At 43.3% G+C, this 24,382-nt stretch overlaps 1 protein-coding gene across 1 annotated transcript; it reads right to left on the bottom strand.

Moving 5' to 3' along the window:
- Positions 1-276: 276 nt before the first annotated feature.
- EIF4EBP2 (eukaryotic translation initiation factor 4E binding protein 2) lies at positions 277-24,355 on the bottom strand. The gene is made up of 4 exons (XM_022590792.3): positions 24,023-24,355; positions 8,643-8,828; positions 6,997-7,071; positions 277-623 (listed from the first exon to the last, which is right to left on the bottom strand). The coding sequence occupies exons 1-3, from the start codon at positions 24,165-24,167 to the stop codon at positions 7,040-7,042; spliced, it is 363 nt and encodes a 120-aa protein (XP_022446500.1). The 5' UTR covers positions 24,168-24,355; the 3' UTR covers positions 277-623; positions 6,997-7,039.
- Positions 24,356-24,382: the final 27 nt, after the last annotated feature.

Genomic DNA, 24,382 nt, shown 5'->3' with positions numbered 1-24,382 from the left:
GTCATCCAGGTAAGACCTACTTCTTAACTTAACCCTATTTTAGAGAAGGACACCAAAGGTTACAGAGACTGGGAATCCTGTCGGAGAGAATGTGGCTGCTACTAAGTGGTACAGGAGGAATTCAAGCCTGTCTCACTCCAAAGCCTGTGCTCTAAACCTCTACGCTGTTTTGTTCTGTGGACCTGTTTACATGGTCCACAGGATTCTTGAAAGGACAGGATTCTTGCTCTCAATACTAATATGTGAGCCTCACTGGATTAATAATAGCAAGGAATGTGATGCTCACACAGCAGAGTCTAGTTTATTTTCAGACATCAGATATGATGGATTTCTAACAAGTGCTCCTGAGGGGCAGAGGCAGCCCTCGTCAGGAAAGCTGTTGTCTGGGCTTCCTCCAGGCTGGTACCTAAAGAAGGGCCTTCTTGGGTGCATCCAGCCCCAGAATGTACGTGTTCACCTCCAAGCTCCTTAGGGAAGGGACACATCACCTCCTGGCACATACAGGGCCAGATGGACAAAGTGCTCCGTAAATGTTGAGAGGAACTGACACATGAAGTGGCCAACTGCCTTTGCCCATCTTCCTCACCAGGCAAGATGCCCAAAATGTGCCAACAGGATTTCACCTGAAATTTAAAAAAAAAAAAAAAAAAATTAAAAACACCAAGGTGATACTCAAGATCTTTATTGATTCAAGTGTAACAGCAACCATTGGTGAGAATTTAACTTTCCCCCTAATTTCCAAACACTTGCTGGTTTGGAAGGACAGTTAGAAAAACAAGAAACAAAAACCTGATCACGGAGTCACACAGGACTGCCTCAGGACTGCGTGGTGCCCTCTGTTCTCCATCCACGACAGTGAAATGGACAGGCCGGGTAAGGGGATACCCACATTAAGGGAGACGAAGGGAAGACCAAGGAAAGTACTGGCAGTCTCTGTTTTTCCATTCAGAATGGATGGAACTGGGGCACTGGTGGCACAACGACAGGGAAGAACATTTTTTTTTTTTTAATATATATAAAACATTTTAAAGATGCTTAAAATGGACACCCGAAAAATGTGAGTGTCCTCTGGGCTCTCCAAGACACCCTCTTTAAGGTTCGCCACTGGGTAGCAGAGGGTCTCCTCACCCAGGTGGCAAGAGATGGGCTCCATCTCCAGGCGAAGGAAAGGCACTGGCTCACAGTCCTCAGTGATTGGAACACACAACAGGAGCAGGATGCCTCACCACACAGCTTGCCCCTCATCTCTCGTGTTACTCCCCCACTCTCCTGGTTTCAAGTAAAAATGACCCTTGGCCTGGGCTTGGGTTTTTTGTTTTGTTTTAAAGATTAAGATGGAGACGAAGGGGGTACATTGGGGCAAGAATGGATATTCTGTGCTAGATTCATGCAATCTCAGGTGTTCAGGAATTTGGGGTTTAAGCACCGGCAAGAGCTCCCTTTGGAAATTTCAATGGGGCCAAACGATTATCAAGCACTGCAGCATCTCTCTGCCAGCCTCCCACTCTTACAAAGGTGGCAGAGAGAGAGTTTAAATACCCCAGGAATGTGTTTCATCTCAGTACTATTTTCCATTGGGGATCCAGACAGTATGGTCTGCCAGGGCTGCAGGCAGAGGAAGCAAAGAGAAACCACAGATCATCTGAACAGGGACTTGAAATACTTCTCCTAAATCTAAGCTTTGCCAAAAGGTGTCAACTTCCAGGACCAGCCCAGAGAAAGAAATGTAAATTACAGAGGGTGGGAAAGGTGACAGTAATGACTTGTATCAACCATCCTTAGTCTTCAATCAGACATGTCCGTGAGCAAGCCTCAGGGAAACGCCAATACTCAACTGGAAAAACAGGACTAGAGCAGGAAACGCCCCTGGGGTATAAGCATTCTCAAGAATTGTGACCCGACTGCCTCAAGATCTGATGTCATCTTTTATCAAAAGCTGGGAGAGAGGTAAAGAAGTGGCGGCGGTGGGGATAGTAATGTGTGGTAACTACGCCCCCTTCAAAGTCCAGACAGAAATTGCCCTCCCAAGGAAACAATGCTTCTTTTTTGTTTTTTTTGACAACGCTTCTTTAAAACAAATACTACCCCCTCCTAGATATCATGGGCAGCTAAGAGATTGGGTTTCGCAGATTAATAAATAGCTCCCCTTATCATGTAGTCCAGAAACATGATAAGGGGAAGTTTTGACCCAGAGAGAAAAGCACCGGGCCTCCCTTCTGGAGGGGAATGTAAAGGGCTGAGGGCCCAGGCTTCAAGCAGCCAAGATACATGATACCCCTAAGGTCTGACAGACCCAAAGAGCTGGTAACCCAAACAGCAAAAATAAAAGACCACCTATTTTGACTCCACCTCAAAATCAGACGGAAAAAAATTCATTTGAAGGTGCTTTAAAGATGAGTTCGTTAATTCTGGAAGAAGTACCTTTTTCTTTCTGTTTTTTATAGCTGCCTCAGCAGCAATGCCTTTTTATTCAAGCACACTCTAAAGCAAGCAGGGCTATAGACAAAATGCTGGGAAGAGTTGGAGCATAAATCCAAACAGGAATTTGCATCCTTAAGATGCCTGAAATCTCTAAAAACTTGGCACAGGTGCCAGAAACACAAAGCAGACATTCACTAAACACGTGTTGAACTGACAAGCTTCATCTAAGTTTTTCTTCAGGGTGAAGACAGCACTGGTTCTCTTTAAGAACCCGTTTCCATCAGGAAGCCCAGGATGAGGTGGGCACGCAGAGTTAACCTGCAGTGGATTTAAAGAACAATAAAGCACAGACAGACATTTCTAATTCCCAGATGTTCCCTACTTATTGAGAAGTGGCTTCTTGAGTGAGAGACCTGGCTCAAGTCTGCTTCAGCTGGTGTAGTTTGTGACAGCAGGTGCCAAGCATCGACTCTGGTGGGGACCTGGCTTCCGGATGCTCTCAGCTATGTCACCCTGAATCGGAACGGTTAGCTTTCCTCAGCCCAGTAACCCAAAATGTAATTCAAGTTTGCTCCCTTTGCTTAACAGCCCTGACTCCAATTAAGTCCATTTGAGTGGCTCAAATAGAAGGATCCAATTCCCTTTGTCAATTCCTGGCTAAAGGAGATACCAAGCAAGCAGTATTGAGTCTTAGATACCAAGCCAAGGACTTACAAAGAAGCAACCTTGGGCTGCTGGTAGTATACACCAGGCAAATGTATAGATACATTCTCCTGGGAATTGCCATTTCTTGCCTCCCCTCTTAAAACTGGCAGTAGCCATGGGGAGAGAATCCGTTTTTCATCTGTTTGTCGATGCACATCTTAAGAGAACTGTTTTCAGTAACAACACCTCTCTCAGTATATCATCTACTTTAAACCTACCCCCTCTTGTTGACCTGGTTTCATTCTCTATTGGGGGTGAGGTGGTTTTAAAGTACACCCAAAATTCTTGGATACCGCTCCATGCAGTAGGTGGGGTGTAACTCCCCTCCCCTTGAGTGTAGGCTGGCTTAGTGGCTTGCTTCTAAGGAACGGAATAGGAAGGCGTGATGACGTGTGCTTTCGGAGACTGTCATAAAAGGCACTGCAGATTCCTCCTTGCCCTCTTTCTCTGGGATCACTTGCTCAGGGGGAGCCAGCTGCCATGCTGTGAGGACACTCATGCTGCCCTAAAAAGAGATCCACACAGAAAGACACTGAGGCATTTTGCCAACAGCCACAAAGAAAGCTCAGAAGTGGATTCTCAAGCCCCAGGTGACTGCAGACCCCACTAACATCTTGACTGCAACTTCCTATGACCCTGTGCCAGACCCATCATGTGAAGCTGCTTCCCAGGTCCCAACCACAGAAACTGACAGATAATGTTTGCTCTTTTAAGATGTTAAGTTTTGGGGTAATGTGTTAAACAGCAATAGATAACTAACGCAGATGGAGGGACAAAACTCTTGGCTTGGAAGCCTAATAGCTAGAAGCCAGCTTCTCTACACTGTGGTCTTGAGAACACAATAGCTATTTCAACAGAATATGAGGAAGTGGTGAACTTAATGCACCACACTACGAAGGAGGTAGAATCATGACAATGCATGTCTCCTGCTGGAATTTGGACAAGGTCATTTCTCACCGACATGGATTGTCCCCAGAAGTACAGAAACATGGTTTTCTCCTAAGAAGAAAAGTACAAATAATCAATAAGATTTTAAGAACCGCCTAACTCAAATGCTACCCTAAGGAGGTTCCCTTTCCAGGAAAAAGCCCAGAGAGATTATTCATTTAGGGCTTCAACTGTGAGATTCCTTCCAAACATACAGGAGTAAACCACCTACTGGATTCTGGCTTGCCCTGAAAATGATTCTATGAGGCATGGCACAAAGGTGTCATCTGTTGGAAGTTCATCTATTGCCTTGTGAAATTATCTTTGCAATGCCGATTTATGGAGGCCAAAGTATCTCTAGTAGCAGTGGCCTCCAGGAAGGAATTGCACCAAGCAGTATGGAGGTCGTTACAGAGATGGCTAAAGGATTGGGAAGCTGCTATATTATACAGCTGACACTCCCAAGAAGTACTAGAAATATGGCCTCTGATTAGGGGGCCACACGCAGCAATTCCTCAAGAGAGCAAAAAAGGGGAACATGGCATCTTAAGACTACTCAAGCTGGCATGTTTTAAATTCACTCCCCGTCTCTCAGTGAGGAAGCCGAGTTTTCATGTGCAGCAGTAAAGAGCAAACAAGGGCGCGTGCTTCTGCTGACAGCCCGACTACTCGCTGTAGTGGAGTCAGATTCCAGAGGGTGCCCAGGCCGGGCCCTGAGGAGGATGAAAGCGTCACTCCCAAAGAATCAAGCTCCCAGGGGACAACGAGTTCCTGGGCAAGCTTCTCATGCAAATTACCAATGCACCTTAAGTTGTTCCAAGAGTATGTAAAGTGAAATTTGGAGTTTAATTAAAATCAAAACAGAGATACATTAAAAAGCAAACAAAAAATACTTTTCCATTCATCAATTTTTGAGACTGAAAGCATCTCCAAGACTTTGGAGATCCAGCTCATTCCTGAGAGACATCAACCATCACAAAAGGTTTCACTTTTTGAACTCTTCACATTTTGTAGCAGAAAACAGAACAAAGTTCCTCAGACACCCTTCCTTCTTTCTGTCTAAAATGTATTCGCAAACAGGGTCTCTTCATAGTTCAAAAGAAAAACAGCTTTCTATCTTAGCCAACTGGCCTGTTACTCTCACCCTGGGATCTGATCTCTTAATAAGAGGGTTCAGGGCACCAAATCCAACCAGAAATTCCCGGGACACCAGTGGCTATTTTACTTGTCTTTCTATGAGGGGAGTCACTCTCCCAGGATTACTGGGCCAGTCAATGGTCAGGACCACGGGATGGGGAATGAAGCAGCAAAGGGTAAGGGAAAAGAATGAGGTTTCCATGAACAACCCAGGGAAGGCAGAAGGGTCCAGTTTCACAATCCACCCACTTACAAACTCCAAACATGCACACCCAAAACTAGAGCGAGAAGGAAAGAGCTCGTAAGGGACTAGGGAAGACGAGGGATGGTGACGTGGAACAGCAGACTCGCCTACGGACAATCCTCACCCTCCTAACACTGGAAGATGTGTAATTAAAAAGTTGCTGTTCAAAATTGTACTGAAAACATATCTAAAAATAGGTTTGTACTCATCTTAAAAATAAAAGGTCACTCCTCAGTTAAGAGGAATGACAGATATTATCAGATACCGACACTTGAGGTATCCCGGATGTACATTTGAAAAATGGCCTGGCAGAGATAAGGGAGGGAAGGAAGGAAGGAGGGAGGGAGGGAGTGAAAGACGGGGAAATTCAGAGTACCATGGGAAAGGTAGAAAAGCAGAAGGAACGCATTTTTAAGTCCATGCTTATCTATCTCAGCAGCCAAACAAAGCAGGTCCACAGAGGAAAGAAGTTCAGCTCTTTTCTAAGAGCGTTTCTGAAAGTCAACTTCAAACTCAAAAATGCCAGACAACAAGTAGCACAATGCTCACTGGACTGAAAAACAAGGACTACTGAGCCTGGGTACTCAAACAGTTCAATGTCTTCCGAGGTCATTCCTGGGTATCATCCTGCAGAGGACTATTGGGTTGGCCAAAAAGTTCGTTCTGTTTTTTCTGTAACATCTTATGGAAAAACCAGAACGAACTTTTTGGTCAACCCAATACATCGGGCCTTATCCAAAGAGCCTCCGGGACCTGCTCTGGGAGCAGGAGAAATCACGTGGATAGCTCAGAGTACAAAAGGATTGCAAGCAACAAGATGCAAGCAGGGAGGGGTGGGAGAAGGGGAGGAAAAAGAACAACTGGTGACCGAAGACCCCCTTCTGATGTAGAGTTAAGAAATGTTTGCACAATTGTGATAAGCAAACGAATGGGAAGATGAACTATAATACTAAAGACAGAAGACATTCCTCCCAGAGGAAGGAGGGGAAGTGGACCTCAAAACAGTGCCCCAGGGTAATGCTACCAGAGATGTACAAACAGCGTTCCGTCCCCAAGGACAAACACCTCAAGGTAAAAGAGAAAGCAGCTCTCTTCCTGTTTACTATTTCCATCCAAGGGTTTTCAAGACCCCAAACTCAGACTTTTGCAGCACTGAAACATGAGCAAGACAGGGAGGAGAGACAGAGGGTAAGAACAGGAATGATGCTGAACCTATCAAACCTCCATATCACTTCCCCAGACTTTCCAGCCAGCCAATTATTGGTAGGTTGATATTTGATTTGGGATTAAAAAAAAAATGGGGGGAAGGGGGAACCAGAGGTTAACTGTTTTCCTCTGTGGGCTGCTTAGTTCTACAGAAATATGCCAAGGGCCTTCAATCTAACTGTCTAACTGGGAAGGGGAACAGGAAATAGGGAGAAGAAATGGTCAGATGCAGCTCATCTTTGCATCCTTTGGCACCCGGAGAAGGAGCAGGGGAGCAGGAGACTGCAGCAGGGATTGCTGGTACTGCCTCTTCTGTCTCTGCATTGTTGATCCTATTGGCCAAATCAGGTACACACATGTCTCAGTGTTGCCGCTTTTCTTCTGATCCTCGCAGGACAGTCAGATGTCCATCTCAAACTGAGCATCATCTCCTGGTTAGAATGAAGAACAGGAAAAGTTAAGCATGAAGAGGTAAAGAAAAACAGTTTTAACTACTATTCCCTTTGCACAAAGGTCAAAAAGGAATTCAAACTGTCCCATTCCCTGCAGCCTTGAAACAACTATTCTGCTTTGCTTTGGCTAGTCTTTTTAATCTGGGGGAAAAACAAGAATGGCAGTCAAATCACCCACAGGGAGGAGCAACTGGGGGAAAGGATACAAGTGAAAACTTTCTAGTGTCCCTTTGTCCAGAGGTTGACCAAACAGGAGCTCCTGGGGAGCACCTGGCCATCTATCAAGTCAGCACATTCTTCTGGAGGCTCTGAACTTTGGCCTTGCTCTGAATCGACACTTTGTCCATTAAAAACTCATTTGGAATTTGAGGAGGGAGAATGCTGGCTCGTGTAAAAGGGTCATGGAGTGCAATCCAAGGTGTACTTCAGGAGCTGGCCATTTCCACAGACACAGAGAGGACTCATTAAGAAACGTGTGTGTGTGAGTATGGGGGAGTATTTACTGAAATATTATAGGCAGTCCTGGAAAACGGGGTGAAAAACCATACTGCTTTTCCCTACACCAGGGGTCCCCAACCCCCCAGCCACGGACTGGTACTGTGGGCAAGTAAGCGAAGCTTCATCTCTATTTACAGCCACTCCCCATTGCTCGCATTACCGCCTGAGCTCTGCCTCCTGTCAGATCAGCTGCAGCATTAGATTCTCACAGGAGTGTGAACCCTACTGTGAACTGCGCACGCGAGGGATCTAGGTTGCGCGCTCCTTATGAGAATCTAATGCCTGAAGATCTGAGGTGGAGCTGAGGCAGCGATGCTAGCTCTGGGGAGCGGCTGCAAATACAGATTATCATTAGCAGAGAGGTCTGACTGCACAGAGACCATAATAAATCAACTGCTTGCAGACACATATCAAAACCCTATCAGTGAGGGGCAAGTGAAAACAAGCTCAGGGCTCCCACTGATTCTGCATTATGATTGAGTTGTATAATTATTTCATTACATATTACAGTGTAATAATAATAGAAATAAAGCGCACAATAAATGTAATGCACTTGAATCATCCCAAAACCATCGCCCCATCCCCCCAGTCCATGGAAAAATCATCTTCCACAAAACTGGTCCCTGGTGCCAAAAAGGTTGGGGACCGCTGCCCTACACCACAAAAATGACGTTCTTCTTGTAAGAAGCAAGTTCTGTTTCTTGAGGGTGATGGAAATGGGAGCTATTAAATTGTTTTGTTTCTCTGTGTGTGTGTTACCCTTAGTCCAACAAAGCCCAGGTTCAAGGAGTCCTCTTTGGGATTTACCATTCCCTGATTTTGGATTCTTCCTCACCCCCCAACCCCCACCTAGATTAGGTTTGGTTATGGTTTAGAACTCAGGGTTTTCAGAACAATTCAATAAGCCTTGGTGAGGGGAATGTGGGGAACCTTAGAGACATATGACTGAATATTAGTTATAAGTGAAGCATCAACATTTTTTCAACCCACAGCAGACTGACATTCGAATCCCAGGGCTACCCTCTTGGTCCCTAATACCAGCATTCTCTTACCAACTGCATGCTTCCTGTCATGATTGTTCAAGTTGTTCAAATTGTTTACTTCTATTTTGGAGTCTTCAATTAAGGTGCCGGGGCTGGTGACTCCTGGGATATTGGGCAGATGGCAGGGCGGGGTCTGAGCCATGGGAGAGTTGCGACGATCCAACAGAAACTTTCGATCATAAATGATTCGAGTTCCTGGAAAACAGAGTTTAAAGAAGACAGAAGTTTTGTATCCTGTTTCAAATACAATTTTAGGACAAGGAGAGTAGAAATTTACCTTCACTTTCCTTGCTTTGAAAAATAAGAACTTAGTAACAATTCAAAAAGGCAGGACTTCCCTGGTGGTGCACTGGTTAAGAATCTGCCTGCAAAAAAAAAAAAAAAAAAAAAAAGAATCTGCCTGCCAATGCAGGGGACACAGGTTCGATCCCAGGTCCAGGTCCAGGAAGATCCCACATGCCATGGAGCAACTAAGCCTGTGCACCACAACTACTGAGCCTGCGCTCTAGAGCCTGTGAGCCACAACTGCTGAGCCTATGCGCTGCAACTACTGAAGCCCGATTACTCTAGGACCCGTGTGCCGCAACTACTGAGCCCACGTGCCACTACTGAAGCCCGCACACCTAGAGCCCGTGCTCTGCAACAAGAGAAGCCACCACAAATGAGAAGCGCACGCACCACAATGAAGAGTAGCCCCTGCTCGCCACAACTAGAGTAAAGCCCGCATGCAGCAACGAAGACCCAATGCAGCCAAAAGAAAACAAACAAACAAACAAAAAGGTAGCTGAAATTATGAGGAATGAATCATTCTGGAGAGCAGAAAACTTAGTTCAATTTTCGAAAAATGAGTACTTTGAACTATTTTGGATGGAAATTTTTCTAATACAGATTTTAAAACTTTTTACCACCTTAAACAGAAAACCAACCCTTTCTTGATGAATCCGGTTGATTATTATGAAACTCATTTATTATACTGTGTTGTGACATAGGAAGTCTCAGGGCCTATTCAGTTGGTGCTCTGTGTTTTCCTTATACTGAATAGGATTCAGATAGCCAGGTTGTGCTTATAGCCCTCTCCACCATGGTTTCCTTGTCTCCTCCCTCACCGTTTGGCTAAGAACCATCTTTTGTCCATGTCTCAGTTTGGTTGCCCTAACCAAATACCACATTTTGGGTGTGTTACACAGAAATGTATTTCCTTACAGTTCTTTCTCATTGTGTCCTGCCACGGGGGAGAGGGGAGCAAGCTCTCTGGTGTCTCTTTTGGGACACTAATCCTATTGTGAGAGCCCCACCCTCAGGACTTCATCTAAACCTAATTACTTCCCAAGGCCCTATCTCTAAATATCATCACATCGTGGGGGTCAGTGCTTCAATATATGAATGGGGGGGGAGCACAATTCAGTCTACAGTACACCCTTTACACCCATTCTAACTTGATACATCTAATCTGTTGGGTTTGGAAACTGATGATCTGCTTATTTTAACACTATGTAAAATACGAGCAAGTAGGCTGGGAAGGCGCCTGATGGTTTTCCAATGAACAAAGGGAAGCAGCTTTAGTGGATGGATTTTGTTGTGTCACCTCCACTTTTGTCCATGGCTAGGTTTCAGAACGGTGAGATTTCACCGTTAGATGTTCTTACTAATATTCACGTTGCAAGTCGGAACAAGATTATTCTCACTTCTGTAGTACACTAAGCTTGGAAACTGAGGTGAGGTGGTGAAAAAAAAGCACAGGATAAAAGCAAGCTTTCTATTTCTAAATTATATATTAACAACAACATAAACATTAAAGAATTATAATTGAACCAAGTAGGAAATAAGTAGTAGAAATTCTACCTAAATGTGTCAGATATAAGAGAAACTTTGAAGAATTCCTGTGACTTTGCAGGGGCAATAAAATACATTTTTTAACTTCTTTGGGATATAATTCATGTACAATTCATTCAAAGTGTATAATTCAATAGTTTTTAGTATATTCATAGAATTGTGCAATCATCACCACAATCTTTTTTTTTTTTTTTTTGGCTGTGCCATGAGGCTTTCAGGATCTTAGTTCCCCAACCAGGAATTGAACCTGGGCCACAGCAGTGAAAGCGCCGGGTCCTAACCACTGGACCCCCAGGGAATTCCCACCACAAACTATTTTAGAACACTGTCATCATCCCCAAGATAACCCATATACATTTAGCAGTCCCTCCCCACATTTTGCCAACCTCTCCAGCCTAGGCAACCACTGATCTGTTTTCTGTCTCTATAGATTTGCCTATTCTAGACATTTCATAAAATACAATCAAGCAATATGTGTCCATTTATGACTGCTTCTTTCACTTGCAGGTTTTTAAGATTCATTCACGTTTAGCATTTATCAGTACAGTTGACCCTTGAACAATGCAAGTCTGAACTGTTTTTCAACAGGAAGTATTGCAGTACTATATGGTCAGTGTTGGTTGAATCCATGGAGGAAGAGAGCCAACTACAGGTTACACGTGGATTAACCCCCACGTTGTTCAAGGATCAACTGTACTTAATTTCTTTGTATTGCCAAATAATATTCCATTGTATGTATAAATCACATTTTATCAATTAACCAGTTGATGGACATCTGGGTTGTTTCCACTTTGAATAATGCTGCTATAAACATTCACGTAGGGAGCTCCCTGGTGGCGCAGCGGTTAAGAATCCGCCTGCCAATGCAGGGGACACGGGTTCGAGCCTTGGTCGGGGAAGACCCCACACGCCGTGGAGCAATTAAGCCCGTGCGCCACAACTACTGAGCCACGCACGTAGAGCCCGTGCTCCACAACGAGAAGCCACCGCAATGAGAAGCCCGTGCACCGCAACGAAGAGTAGCCCTCGCTCGATGCAACTAGAGAAAGCCCGCGCGCAGCAATGAAGACCCAATGCAGCCAAAAATAAATTAATTTAAAAAAAATCAATTGGCCGTAATTGTGAGGGTTTATTTCTGGACTTCCACTGATCTCCGTGTATCCTTATGGCAGTAATACACGATCTTGATTTGTAACAACTTCTGAAATCAGGAAGTGTGAGTCTTCTAACTTTTTCTTTTTCAAGATTGCTTGGGCTATTTTAGGTCTCTTAAAGATCCATATATGAATTTTAGAGTCAGCCTGTCAACTTCGGCAAAGAAGCCAGCTGGGATTTTGATGGGAATTGTGCTGAATATATAGATAAATTTGGGGAGTAGTGCCATCTTAACAATATTAAATCTTCCGATTCATGAACATGGATTGTCTATTTATATAGGTCTTCTTTCTTTCAACAATGTTATCTAGTTTCCACAGTATATGTTTTGTGCTTTTTTTGTTAAATTTATACCTATGTATTTTATCATTTTTATGCTATTATAAATGGAATTATTTTTGGATTGTTTATTGAAAGTATACAGAAACACAATTGGTTTTTGTATACTAATCTTGTTTCTTTCAGCCTTACTAAACTCACTTGTTTTAATAGTTTAGTGGATTTTTAAGATACATTTGATTTCAAATGCACACAAAATAAACAATTCAGAAGAGAAGACACCCTGAAGAACTAGGATCTTAACTGATGCTGTTAATGTTCTTAAATATGGCCAGGGAAAATATGGGTACAAAACCACAGTATTTTAAGTGTTTGAATTTTAGATCACTGCAAGCTGAAAAAATTAACTGTAGCAGATACAGAGCAAAAAAAAGGGAATTAACATGTGACTAAGGATCCTGTGGTGTAACTGAAAAGCATTTGACATTCAAAAAACCAAAACTATTAAAAGAAAAACATTAAGACCTGACTATGAATAAAATGCCAGGGGAAAAAACCCTTTATATTTCCTTTTTTAGATATTGTGTTTACTGTGAAATTATATGAATTCCAAGACAATTAAAAACCTAATATTCAGGGTCTCTTATACATATGCATAGACACATTTTCTGAAGCAAGAACTTCCAATAATTCAAATTTCAACTGCCGGCCACATTTATGTCAGCCCAATTCAACATCAACCAATGCATCCACAACTAACTAGAGAAAAGTTAACCATAAATTCCTAAAGAAGGTTAAAAAAATCCATAGCTTGCATATAACACAATATTAAAATGGAGCATGATTTTAATAAATTGATGGAGTGTTAAAAAAAAGAATCTATTTGACATTGACAGTGGAAACTTTTTCTGTCCAGTGAGTGTTCCATTTCCTTTTCTATGAAAATCATCATACTCCTTGGTTTCATATTGAAAAGTTACAAAATTCATAGTATCGTATATGCTATTTATTGATTTTCAATGTTTACAATCAAACCATAATAAAAGTGAATTATCATAGTTAAGGAAGAGTATGTAAATATTACAGACCTTGATATCGTAAAAAATAATGGAAAGGCAGACCTACCAGGGAAGTAGAGGCAGGACAGGTAGATAGTATAATCTCATATGGTGGAGAGTTAAAACTGTCAGATTGAAACACAAGAGTTAATTAACTACAGTATTTACAGTTTTAAAGGTAACTACCCAGAAGAACCCAAAACGATAAAACAATCTACAAAAATTGGTAAATGGAGAGAGGAGGGAAAATGAGAGGACAGAAAGTAATGAAAGTGTCCTATATGCCTCATTTTCATAATAGGGAGTCAACAGTATCATCCAATGTTAAGAAATCAAGAAATTGTGGTATATGTATATTATTTACAGTAACAGTGGTATAACCAATAAAATCACTATAAACAGAAACTGTTAAAAGCAGTAGTCTCTTGGCATTTCTGCATTTTATGTGCTTCTGTTCAATTTTTCTTTTTCTATTTTGATTTTAACACTTGCATATATTACTTTAGTCTTCATGTTTGGATTTCAAAACAAATAGGAATCTTTAGGTCTAGGTTAACATTAGATATCTATAAACATTCTTCATCCCTTGGTGACCACTTTTTTGGATAAATCTAATACCCTGACCCAGCATTTTCTAAATGCTGACATTCCTAGGAAAACATGAGAGTAAAACTGAGTCCCTTTGATGGAGAACAGAGAGGAGGAAAAAAAAGGCTCTATCTTTTGATCTAAAAACTAGTGATCTTCAAATGGCAGGGAACAAGAGGGTGAATGAAGAAGGCCCAAAATTATGCTTGTGAGGATGGTTAGTACACAAACAAGGTCATTCACGCCTAAGGGCCTCTTTCAAGACCAAGTAGCTTAGTTTAAATGATAATTAATGCATATATTAAGCTATATACACCCAAGAAACTGTATAACCTGAAATAAAACCACCTAGACAAAGTCCACTGTAACATGGTTAACTGACAGGGTAGTAGTTACTATACTTTTGCAGGGTCCTGACCATAAAACTGTTTAACTAAGGCTGCTTCCAGAATTAGAATTAAGCATCCACTCATGCAAATAGACACTTCAGAAAAAGAAACAATAAGTAACTTGCCCAAAGTGAATAGCTTGAATAGCTGGTGACAAAACCCTCCAAGAAGGCTGAGATGAACCTACACCCTCCTAACAATATCCTAGGCAAGAAGGGAGAGTGTAGGGTCATATAGGGCTTCCCGCAGGGGACTTTAGCCATCAAAGAGGAAAATCTTTCTCAGAAAAGCGTTAGTGGTCTTCCTGCTTACAATCCTTAGGCCAGAACTGGGTCAGATGCCCGCCAGCCCAGACACTGGGGAAGCCACAGAGTAGTCAGGGTGCATCTTCTGGGACTTGGCACACTACCACTTTAAAAAAATGACGGAATCTGGGGTAGCATGGAAAAAGAGTGAACGGCTGTTGGGCTGGAAACCAATAGAGTCAGTCACGTCACGTCTGTATTTAATATTTACCTAAATTTAAATCCTCATCTTCCACAGTAGGAAACTGTTAATATCTAAAACTGAGAAATAGCATTAAATCATGTTATTCAGAAATCCAGAGGTAAACGCTAGAAGAAATGGCTGAAAGAGTTTAAAATGGTTTCTCTGGGGAGTGGAACTGGAGATGAGATGGGGCATGAGAATGTTGCTTTTTGTTATTAGCCTAATACTATATGACTTTTAAACTTTACTTTCATGGTTACAAAAAATAAATGTAAAAGAAAAATAAAAGGGTGATTGCATGAATACTGAAGGCATTTTGCTAAGTCAAACAAGTCAGTCACAAAAGACAAATATTTTAGGACTCCACGAATATGAGGGACCTGGACTAGTCAAATTCATAGAGACAGAACATACAACGATGGTTGCCAGTGGCTGGAGATGGGCAGGTAATGGGGAGTTATTGTTTAATGGGTATGAAGTTTCAGTTTGGGAAGATGAAAGAAGTCCTAGAGATGGATGGTGGTGATGGTTGCACAACAATGTGAATGTACTTAATCATGGAACGGTACCTTAAAAATGGTTAAAATGGTCAATTTTATGTTATGTATATTTTCCAATAAGAAATATATATGTTTCAGACTTCTAGCCTCCAGAAATGTAACAGAATAAATTTGTTGTTTAAAGAACCCCCCACCATCAATTTTTTTTTTAAGACCAAGAGAAAGTGTTAAAAAAAAGCAAAACCCATTATAAGGTATCGGGGGAAAAAAATGACTCAAAAATAATTTGCAAATATACATACATACATAACAGACTGAAACTAAAGCCATGAGGAAGAAGGTATCGTTCAAATCTAGAAATGAAAACAACAACATCAACAACAAAACACTTGGCAAGTAACCTCAGTATTCCATTAGAAATTCCTGACATTCTCCATCTATGCCTCATGTAAGGGCCCACCAAGAGATCAGAAACAGATACAAGATGAACAAGCAGCAAGTGTTTCCAATACACTCAGAAAGGTAGTCTGCCGCTTTCCCTCTTTCCTCCCAAGCCCCTGTCTCCCCCAATAATAAGGGAAAATAAGAAGTGAAAATACAGAAAGGACTTACAAATACAGTGGTTTTCTTTGCTTTTTATTATTCCAGCTTAAGAGGGTGATTAACAAGGCCTGTGTTTGATTGACTGTGTTAGAGAACATTCTTCAGTGAACTACAGTTTTAAACATCTGTTCTTCATGGAGGCTCTGGATGAAAGGACAGACTCCTAAAAGCTCTATGCCAGATAACCCAGAGGAGGCTAAAAGCTGCCTAACCCAGTATCCTCCAGGGAAGTTGATGGTAGCCAAACCACATTTACTGTGTACAACCATCAAATCCCTAAAATGCTAATAAAACCATGAGAGGCACAATTTTTACATCAAAAAAAGGCACAATTGGAGCCAGAGTATATTATAACTTAGTATGGCTAAATAATTATGGCAAACGGAAGACTTCCAAGGTTTGCGAAAAGCCAATCCTTATGGTCCTTTGATTAACTCCAATAAAGATTAACTCCAATAAAGATTTCCAAGATATTAAATGTCAAAGGATGGCTCCCTGCCCAATCACGTAGGACACTGCCATAGCAGAACACAAACCTAGGCTGAAAGGGAAGTTGACAATGACCATCTTCCTATGCAGAAGGTCCAGCGCTAGAAGAGGCTTTAGACAGCATCTGGCGGAAGCCTGTCATTTTACAGATGGAGAAACTAGCATCCAAAGAAAGATCACACAGTGACACAGGAGCCAGGAGACCGACACAAATAAGCAAGGTACTCTAAGCAAATCGGGCTCTCTTGAGTCTTGGTTGCAAAGTGATCTGAAACAAATGACCTTTTTAGTTAGTACCAGGTCCAAAGTGGTATACAAACCACAAACTAATCTCAAATAAATGCCGACTGATTTTAAGTCTATCAAAATGAAGTACATCAAATATGTCCACATCTGTTTGGGCTTGAACATTCATCTTGAAATAAATTTTCTCAAGAAATGCCTGGCTCTGATTCCAGGAAAATGCTGGTTGGATCTGCCAGACTGTTGACTGCATCCTGGATCAATTCTTTGGATTAGATTTCACAGATGTTGTGGTTCAGCCTCTGTAATGCTAATAATTAATGAAGGTTCGCTCACTGCTTTGGTATGGGGAAAGCACTCAGATTCAAGCCTGGCTTTCATTCCCACTTCTTGTCTTCCTCCCAAGTTCACTCCTCTTGGGCACTTTAAAAATAAAAACAATGCATATATACATATCAATGTCTTCTACTTTTACTCATAGTGAGGAGCTCATCAATAAAGTTCATAAGAGGCAAAGAAGCCTACTGGAGATCACTGGTCTAGGTCACTTTTTTTCAGTGCTGCTTCTTCATAATGGTTCTAGGAACTTACCAGACCAGAGAGTGGTTTCATTTCAATGTAAAAGCAGCCCGGCTCTAACATAAACATTCTCTGGTAATGAGATGAGCACCTTTCTCAAGCTCAAAGGATTAATTATGACATCTTAAAATGAACCACAAGCCTCTCAAACTTTCTGATAGGTACCTCTTAGAACCTAGAGAGCAATGGTCTATCTTCACCAGTCCTCACTTCTGCTATAAACAGCAGGCCATTTCTAAAAAAATTAAAATTGAATGAGGTATTACACTGATACTAAAACCAGACAAAGATACCACAAGAAAAATACAGACTAATATCCCTTATGAATATAGATGCACAAATTCTCAACCATTAGCAAGCTGAATTCAGCAACATATATAAAAAGGATTATATTCCATGACCAAATGGCACTTATCCCATGAATGCAAGACTGGTTCAACATCTAAAAATAATTAACATAATACATCATAACGATAGAATAAAAAACAAAAATCACATGATCATCCCAATAGATGCAACATATATATATATATATATATATATAGACACACACACGCATTTGACAAAACCCAACACCCTTTCATAATAAAAACGTTCAACAGACTAGGAATAAAAGGGAACCTCCTGAATCTGATAAAGAGAATCTACGAAAAACCACAGCTACCACCTTACCTAACGATGAAAGACTGGAGGTTTTCCCCTAATATTGAGAACAAGTCATGGGAATCTGTTGTCACTCTCTTGCCATTTTTGCTCAACACTGTACTAAAGGTTCCAGTTCTAGCCAGGGCAACTAGGCAAGAAAAACAGAACAAAATGGGGCACCTAGATTGGTAAGAAAGAAGTAAAACTATCTCTATGCACAGGCAACTGTGATCTTGTATATAGATAATCCCAAGGAATCTATAAGAATTGAATTGTATTTTCCAGTTAATTGATCCTTGCTTGTTAAGGATTTTACTTTTAAAAACTACTCAATGAAATGAACAGCTTCAGTTTGTCGGGGCATTTGTCCTAAGGATCTGAAAGATCATTTATTCAGATATAAACACTCATAAATTTCTGAGCTTCTGGCTTCAAACTGTAGCCTGAGTATCAGGTGAAGAGGTCCTTTAAAACAAGCCACACATCAGATAGGTAGCTGCTGGGTGTTATAACACAGGTTTTAAGGGATCTTTGCAAAACAAAGTTCTGTGATAAACAAATTTGAAAATGGTAGCCTAGGCCTTACCTATTCAATAAGTTGAATGACAGCAAGTTTCAACTGACTTTTGTTTTATTATAAATAGATAAGCAAAAATATTTTTTTTTTAAAAAAATTTGTTTATTTATTTTTGGCTGCATTGTGTCTTCATTGCTGCGCAGGGGCTTTCTCTAGCTGCAGCGAGCAGGGGCTACTCTTCGTCGCAGTGTGCGGGCTTCTCATTGTGGTGGCTTCTCTTGTTGCGGAGCACGGGCTCTAGGCACGTGGGCTCAGTAGTTGTGGCTCGTGGGCTCTAGAGCACAGGTTCAGTAGTTATGGCACACGGGCTTAGCTGCTCCGCAGCATGTGGGATCTTCCTGGACCAGGGCTCGAACCCATGTCCCCTGCATTGGCAGGCGGATTTTTAACCACTGCGCCACCAGGGAAGTCCCGCAAAAGTCTTTTAAACATTAATTTGTTCATCGAAACACTTGGGAGCCAAGAAAAAGTTCTATCCTTCACCAACAAACTACTGTCCTGCTCAGGCTCTCTTCCTCTCCAACCAGATGAACTAGCTTTCCCACATTAACTTTACCTTGTCTGATCAGCAAATCTTTTTTTTTTCCTTATCACAGCCTTTACTTTACTGCTGATTGGCAGTGAAGCATCTCCTACAACATTATTTACTACTGTAGCTATTTGAGTTCCAAAAATTATTTTGGCTGATTCCATATAAAAATAAAAAACCTGACATTCCTTAGTCATTAGTTATGACATGTCCACACACCAAAATATTTTTTTGTCCATACAAATCCATGAAGCCTGAATATTATTCAAGACAATATCGAAAAATTGAAAGGACTTGATCTGCAAATCTTTACACTGTCTCCAAACCATGCAAGACCCCTCCCATAAAATCATCTTTAAGACTCCAGTCCTCACAAGGTCTTTGCACCAGGGAACAACACCGGTGGTGCCAATTTACAGACTCATCACGTTTCACCCTTCCCGGTTCACACACAGGCCTCCGGAGAGCAGAAGGGAGTTGTGCACTATCAGCCTGGACGAGCTCTGTCTTCCCTCATCAGGCTGTGACTGACGTGGAGCAGGCAGAGGCACTCCCCTCCACACATCACGCTGCTATATGCCTTGCGGCTGAGGGCTGCTGCCTTCCCAGGCTCAGAATTCAGTCCCTCATCAGCAAACATGCACCCAACACAAAACTGAGCTACATCTTCTAGTACATGCTTTGGCAGCTGACGAATACGAGACTACAGCCAAATCTGCTCCAGAATGACAACACATGTTAATTTTTGTTACGCTGAGATAAGTAAATGCCATCTTCCTCGAACACAAGGCAAAGTGATTGGACAACTTTCAACATGTTTTTCACACACTTCTCACATGTAATCATGAAGTCCTTTGGTTAATAACTGAAACGAGAGAGCCAAATAAGTACTCTTGCTGGTTCAGAAGTTTTGGCCTAGAATAAACTCAGCCCAAGGTCATTGAATTAGAAATTTTATAACAGTGAGAAACTGGCCTTCCTTCCCCATATCTACACAGAGCTCTATTCATTTCTCCCAAGAAAGGAATCAGATTAACACTCAGGACTCCCCCCAAATACTCTTACTTTATTATGGCTCACTCCAAGTGGATTCTTTTCCCTTCTTCCTGTCTTCTCCTTTATGCCCAGACCCTTCCAATGGCCTTCAGTGAACCAATCAATCACAGCAACTCTCCAGCTGGCAGAGAGGAAGCACAGAGTATGAACAAGATTTCAGACCATCATGGTTAGTTCCCCTCTGGTGCTCTTGTTATGGCAACAGCATACTTTTCCACAGCTGATGAGGATGTTATGCAGGAAAAGAAAGGCAAAAAGAAAGGCTCAAAGAGGTCTCTGTGTTTCTGCTCACTCCCCAGAGCACAACCCTCCCACAGGGAGACAGTTCAGAACTTAAAAAAAATAAGACAACAAAAAGAATCGCATTAGCTAGCATTCCAGAGGTAGAAGAGTCTTTTTAAATGTTTGTAAACCTCCTTTCCTAGGAAAATACACATCTTAAGACAAGAGAGGAAAAAACTGGACTAGGTATCAGGACACTAAATTTGCGACTACCCACTGACATTAATTAGCTGTATGACACTAACGAGTTACTTAATTTCTCTCAGTTACAGAATGAAAGCATTAGGTTCCTTCTTAATGTCACAAAAGTGAAGGAGACTACAGTAACTTTACCTTTCATTGAGGCCAGAAGCAGCTTCTCAAAGTTAGAAACGAACGTCATTCATCCCCATTCCTCCACAGGCAGATAAAACAAAACAAAATAAAATCCAAGGGCATTTTGAATTTACTGAAAAATTTTACTCTTCCTTAATAATGAGAAAATGTACACTTCTAAAAATATGAGAAATACATCAAGTATGTTTTCACCCAACTCTCATTTTCCAAACCACAGGAATGCAATTTTGAGAAACCTTTTCAAGGGTAAGCTGTATCCTCTGTGGGGAGAGATGGTAAGTTCACTGTGCTGTGAATGTCCTTGCCCAGTCTGATCATTTAGGGCATTCAGCACATCAACTGTTATCCTGGAATGCTCTGACATGTGTATGACACTTCAGAAAGTTTCCAGAAGTTTGAGACAGAAAACTCTAATCCCCTTCCTTCCTACTAAATAGATTTTTCAATACAAGCCTTCTATCGCTTTTCTAAATGTTTTCAAGTCTGAAATATATAAGTTAGCACTTGACTCTTTAAAAGTTTTTGTTTTAGAACTAAAAAGCTTTTCCACCCCTAACCCCCACCAAGATTTTAAGACCATTCAGAGCAAAGACTGCATTTCCTACTTTTGTCTGTAGTCCCCTTTTGTGCAAAGCACTTCGCTAGACCCACAAAACTCACTTAAGGTACCTAACCGGATTAATTCAGGTGCCTAGAGGTGACCAAATAACAACCCTGGTTCAGGGAAGGAAAATTACATGAGAGGAGAGAGGGAAATGTAACAAAAGAGATGAACAAACCATCAGAAAATTGGAAATTTTCCAAAGCGGGGGGGAAACTAAATCAGTAAGTACTGAACATCTAGGCAGCACTGAGTTAATTGCTATAAAATAGTGATTAAATCCAATCACAACAGTGCTATATTTTATAAACACATTATGTAAGTCTTTGTGTTAAAAATTTAAAGACGACAATGTGCTCTACCAATAAATATTGGCTCAATATAATAGATGAGCTAAGATGACAAGTATTTAAAACAGAAATTAAAAATTGTAGAAACTGGGACTTCCCTGGTGGCGCAGTGGTTAAGAATCCGCCTGCCGACGCAGGGGACACGGGTTCGTGCCCTGGTCTGGGAAGATCCCACATGCCGCGGAGCGGCTAGGCCCGTGAGCCATGGCCGCCGAGCCTGCTCGTCCAGAGCCTGTGCTCCGCAACGGGAGAGGCCACAACAGTGAGAGGCCCGCGTACCGCAAAAAAAAGAATCCGCCTGTCAATGCAGGGGACACGGGCTCGAGCCCTGATCCAGGAAGATCCCACATGCTGCGGAGCAACTAAGCCCGTGCGCCACAACTACTTAGTCTGTGCTCTAGAGCCCGCACGCCACAATTACTGAAGCCCGTGTGCCTAGAGCCTGTGCTCCGCAGCAAGAGAAGCCACCGCAATGAGAAGCCCGTGCACCACAACGAAGAGTAGCCCCTGCTCACCGCAACCAGAGAAAGCCTTCCCGCAGCAGCAAAATCCCAACACAGCCAATAAATATATTAATTTTAAAAAGAAGTGTAGAATCTGGAGACAGGGTCAGTGATATTTGAGAAAGAAGTAGCGTCTATGTACACAGGGAGGAAGGATAAATGAATCAGTATTTCTGGCAGAATCTTTCCAAGCACTGTAGGAACTAATCCAGACTATGAGACAGGCTTTTTTTTTTTTGTGGTACACGGGCCTCTCACTGTTGTGGCCTCTCCCGTTGCAGAGCACAGGCTCCGGACGCACAGGCTCCGGACGCGCAGGCTCAGCGGCCATGGCTCACAGGCCCAGCCGCTCCGCGGCATGTGGGATCTTCCCGGACCCAGGCACGAACCCATGTCCCCTGCATGGGCAGGCGGACTCTCAACCACTGTGCCACCAGGGAAGCCCCAGGCTTCTATCTTTAAAGTACGCCTAAAGACTATGCCCTTACTTTAAAAGCATTGTAGCTTGGCTGTCTGAAATATGCCAAAAAGGGTGTCCCTGTGGCTCTTCCCTCAGGGGAATAATGATTAATATACAGCTAAAAGTTTAGTTCCTTACTCAAAGAAATAATATCTGAGTGCCGTTGCTACTATGACATAAGTTCTGAACTGCTGGAAGCACAGGCATTACGGAATTCACAAAGAATTCTGGAAGAAGTTATAAATCTCTGTCCATCACCTTGGAAAACAGTATCCATTTCTTAAAAGCTGTCAGTTCAAGTTCAAGACAACCCTATCTGGAGCAGATTCTGATGTGCCAAAATCTTTCACGATTAAAAGGCCAGAAGATTTCAGCATGCTCAGGGTCTGGCCTTGAACAGATCAGGTCAGGAGGGAGGTTTCTCCAATGAGGTAAGCCACCTCACTAGAAACTCCACTCCTCTGCAAAGTTATAACGTCCTTAAGCCCAGTTCTCCACACTTATTGATGAACTTCTCCTGCCTGGGTCATTTAAAGGTCTTCCAAGGCAGCCACCCCACCCCTAGAGTGGCCTGGCTGGATTCCTCTGTAGAGCTCTCTCCTAGATTTTTATCCCCTGTTGGCAAGGTCTTCTTACTCTACCGCCTTGCTATTGTGCAACCGATTAAAGGATCGCCCAGGCCTAACTGCAGGGGATTGGTTGTAGTACAACTGGTGAGCCCAGCCCACAAGAACGAAGCTAGCAATCTTGCAGACTGCAGGGGCTGCCAGCAAAGTCCCAACCCTCTAGCCAGAGGCCGTCACCAAAAGGCAAAGTTACGAAGTTAAAAATGAAGCACCATTCCCTTCATAATGTCCCTCAAGATCGCAGTCCAGTCTCCTCCCTCTGGAGAAAAGCCCAGTGAGGGGAAAGACAACCTTTGAGCTCCCTTTTCCCGTGACCAATTAATTCAACGCTCTTCACCTCTACCCCAGTGTTCTTCCTTGTAAACAGTTTCTGGTCGTACTTTGAAAAGCAGTGTTCAGAAACCCCGCTCTGCATTGCCCCTTCCCCAGGATCAAGCAAGCCCCCAGCAAGGGTGCCCTGCTTGACAACGCCCTCTTCGATCTACCTCCAAAGGCGGCGCCGCCAAAACTCTACCCTCAAGGCTGCCAGCGCTCTACCCTCAACACTATTACTTGAGCACTATTTTATCACTCCTCCAGCCTGGGGACTCCCCCCACCCGCGGGGCCTGATCCAGCAAAGTAAACAATGCTGTCAAAGCAGGATAACACTGGGCGAGGCTTCCAAACTCCGCATTCCAGCCTTCTCCTGGTCTAAAAGCAGCTAAACAAGTCATCGCAGCGTCCCAGCAGCGACTTACTCTCCCCAACTTCCTTTCTACAAAGGCCCGGGAGACGGCTCCAAAATCAAGCGTCAATGTGCACAAATACACAATATGTAAGAGGCAGAGGTAATGCGGAGTGAGTGCAAGGCCAAATGTAGACGAATTTGCCCCGGAGCAGGAGGAGAGGAGGCAGAAAACTGGGCAGAGTGCGTAAACCTGCCACGAGGCGGGAACAAGAGCTTTTTTTCGCTACAAGAGAGCCACTTCCCAGAGTGGGCACGCACTGAATCGAGCTGCAGGCGAGAGAGAACGCGAAGTTAAGGTTCCCGAAAGCTGTCTCACGGGGGCTTTGGTGGGGCTGTGGCGGAGCCGGGGTGGCCGGAGCGGCCAACGTGGACACGCCCTGAGTTAAAGGATCGTGGCGGGAAACTGAGGGGACACCGCGGAGGCTGGCGCGGACGCGCTCGGGAGCCGGCTCCAGGCTCGGGTGAGGGCCGCGCGGGCGGCCGGCGCTCACCTCCCGGCGTGGTGGAGAAGAGCGTCCCCCCGGGCGTGGTGCAATAGTCATGAGGTAGCTGCGCGGCGTCGCTGATGGGCACGGTGCGGGTGGGGATGGCGCGGCTCTGGCTGGGCTGGTGGCCGTTGCCGGCGGACGAGGACATGGCTCTGGACGCGGGCTCTCGGGCTTTGTCCGGCGGGTGGGCAGGCGGGCGGGCGGCGGCGGCGGCGGCGGCGGCTGGGGGCCCGGGCTGCTTCGGCTGCTCCGGCGGGCGGAAGGGCGGGCGGGGCTCGGCGCGCTCCGCTCGCTCCTCGCTCGCTTCCTCTCGTTCCCTTGTCCCGCTCCGCTCCCGCCGCCGCCCTCTCAGCCCCCGCCGCC

The sequence above is a fragment of the Delphinapterus leucas genome, chromosome 16, assembly GCF_059928025.1.
Source record: "Delphinapterus leucas isolate spDelLeu-1000000601 "Yukka" chromosome 16, BTC_Dleu_Yukka2, whole genome shotgun sequence".
NCBI lineage: Eukaryota > Metazoa > Chordata > Mammalia > Artiodactyla > Monodontidae > Delphinapterus > Delphinapterus leucas.
This window is presented reverse-complemented; position numbering and strand designations above follow the sequence as displayed.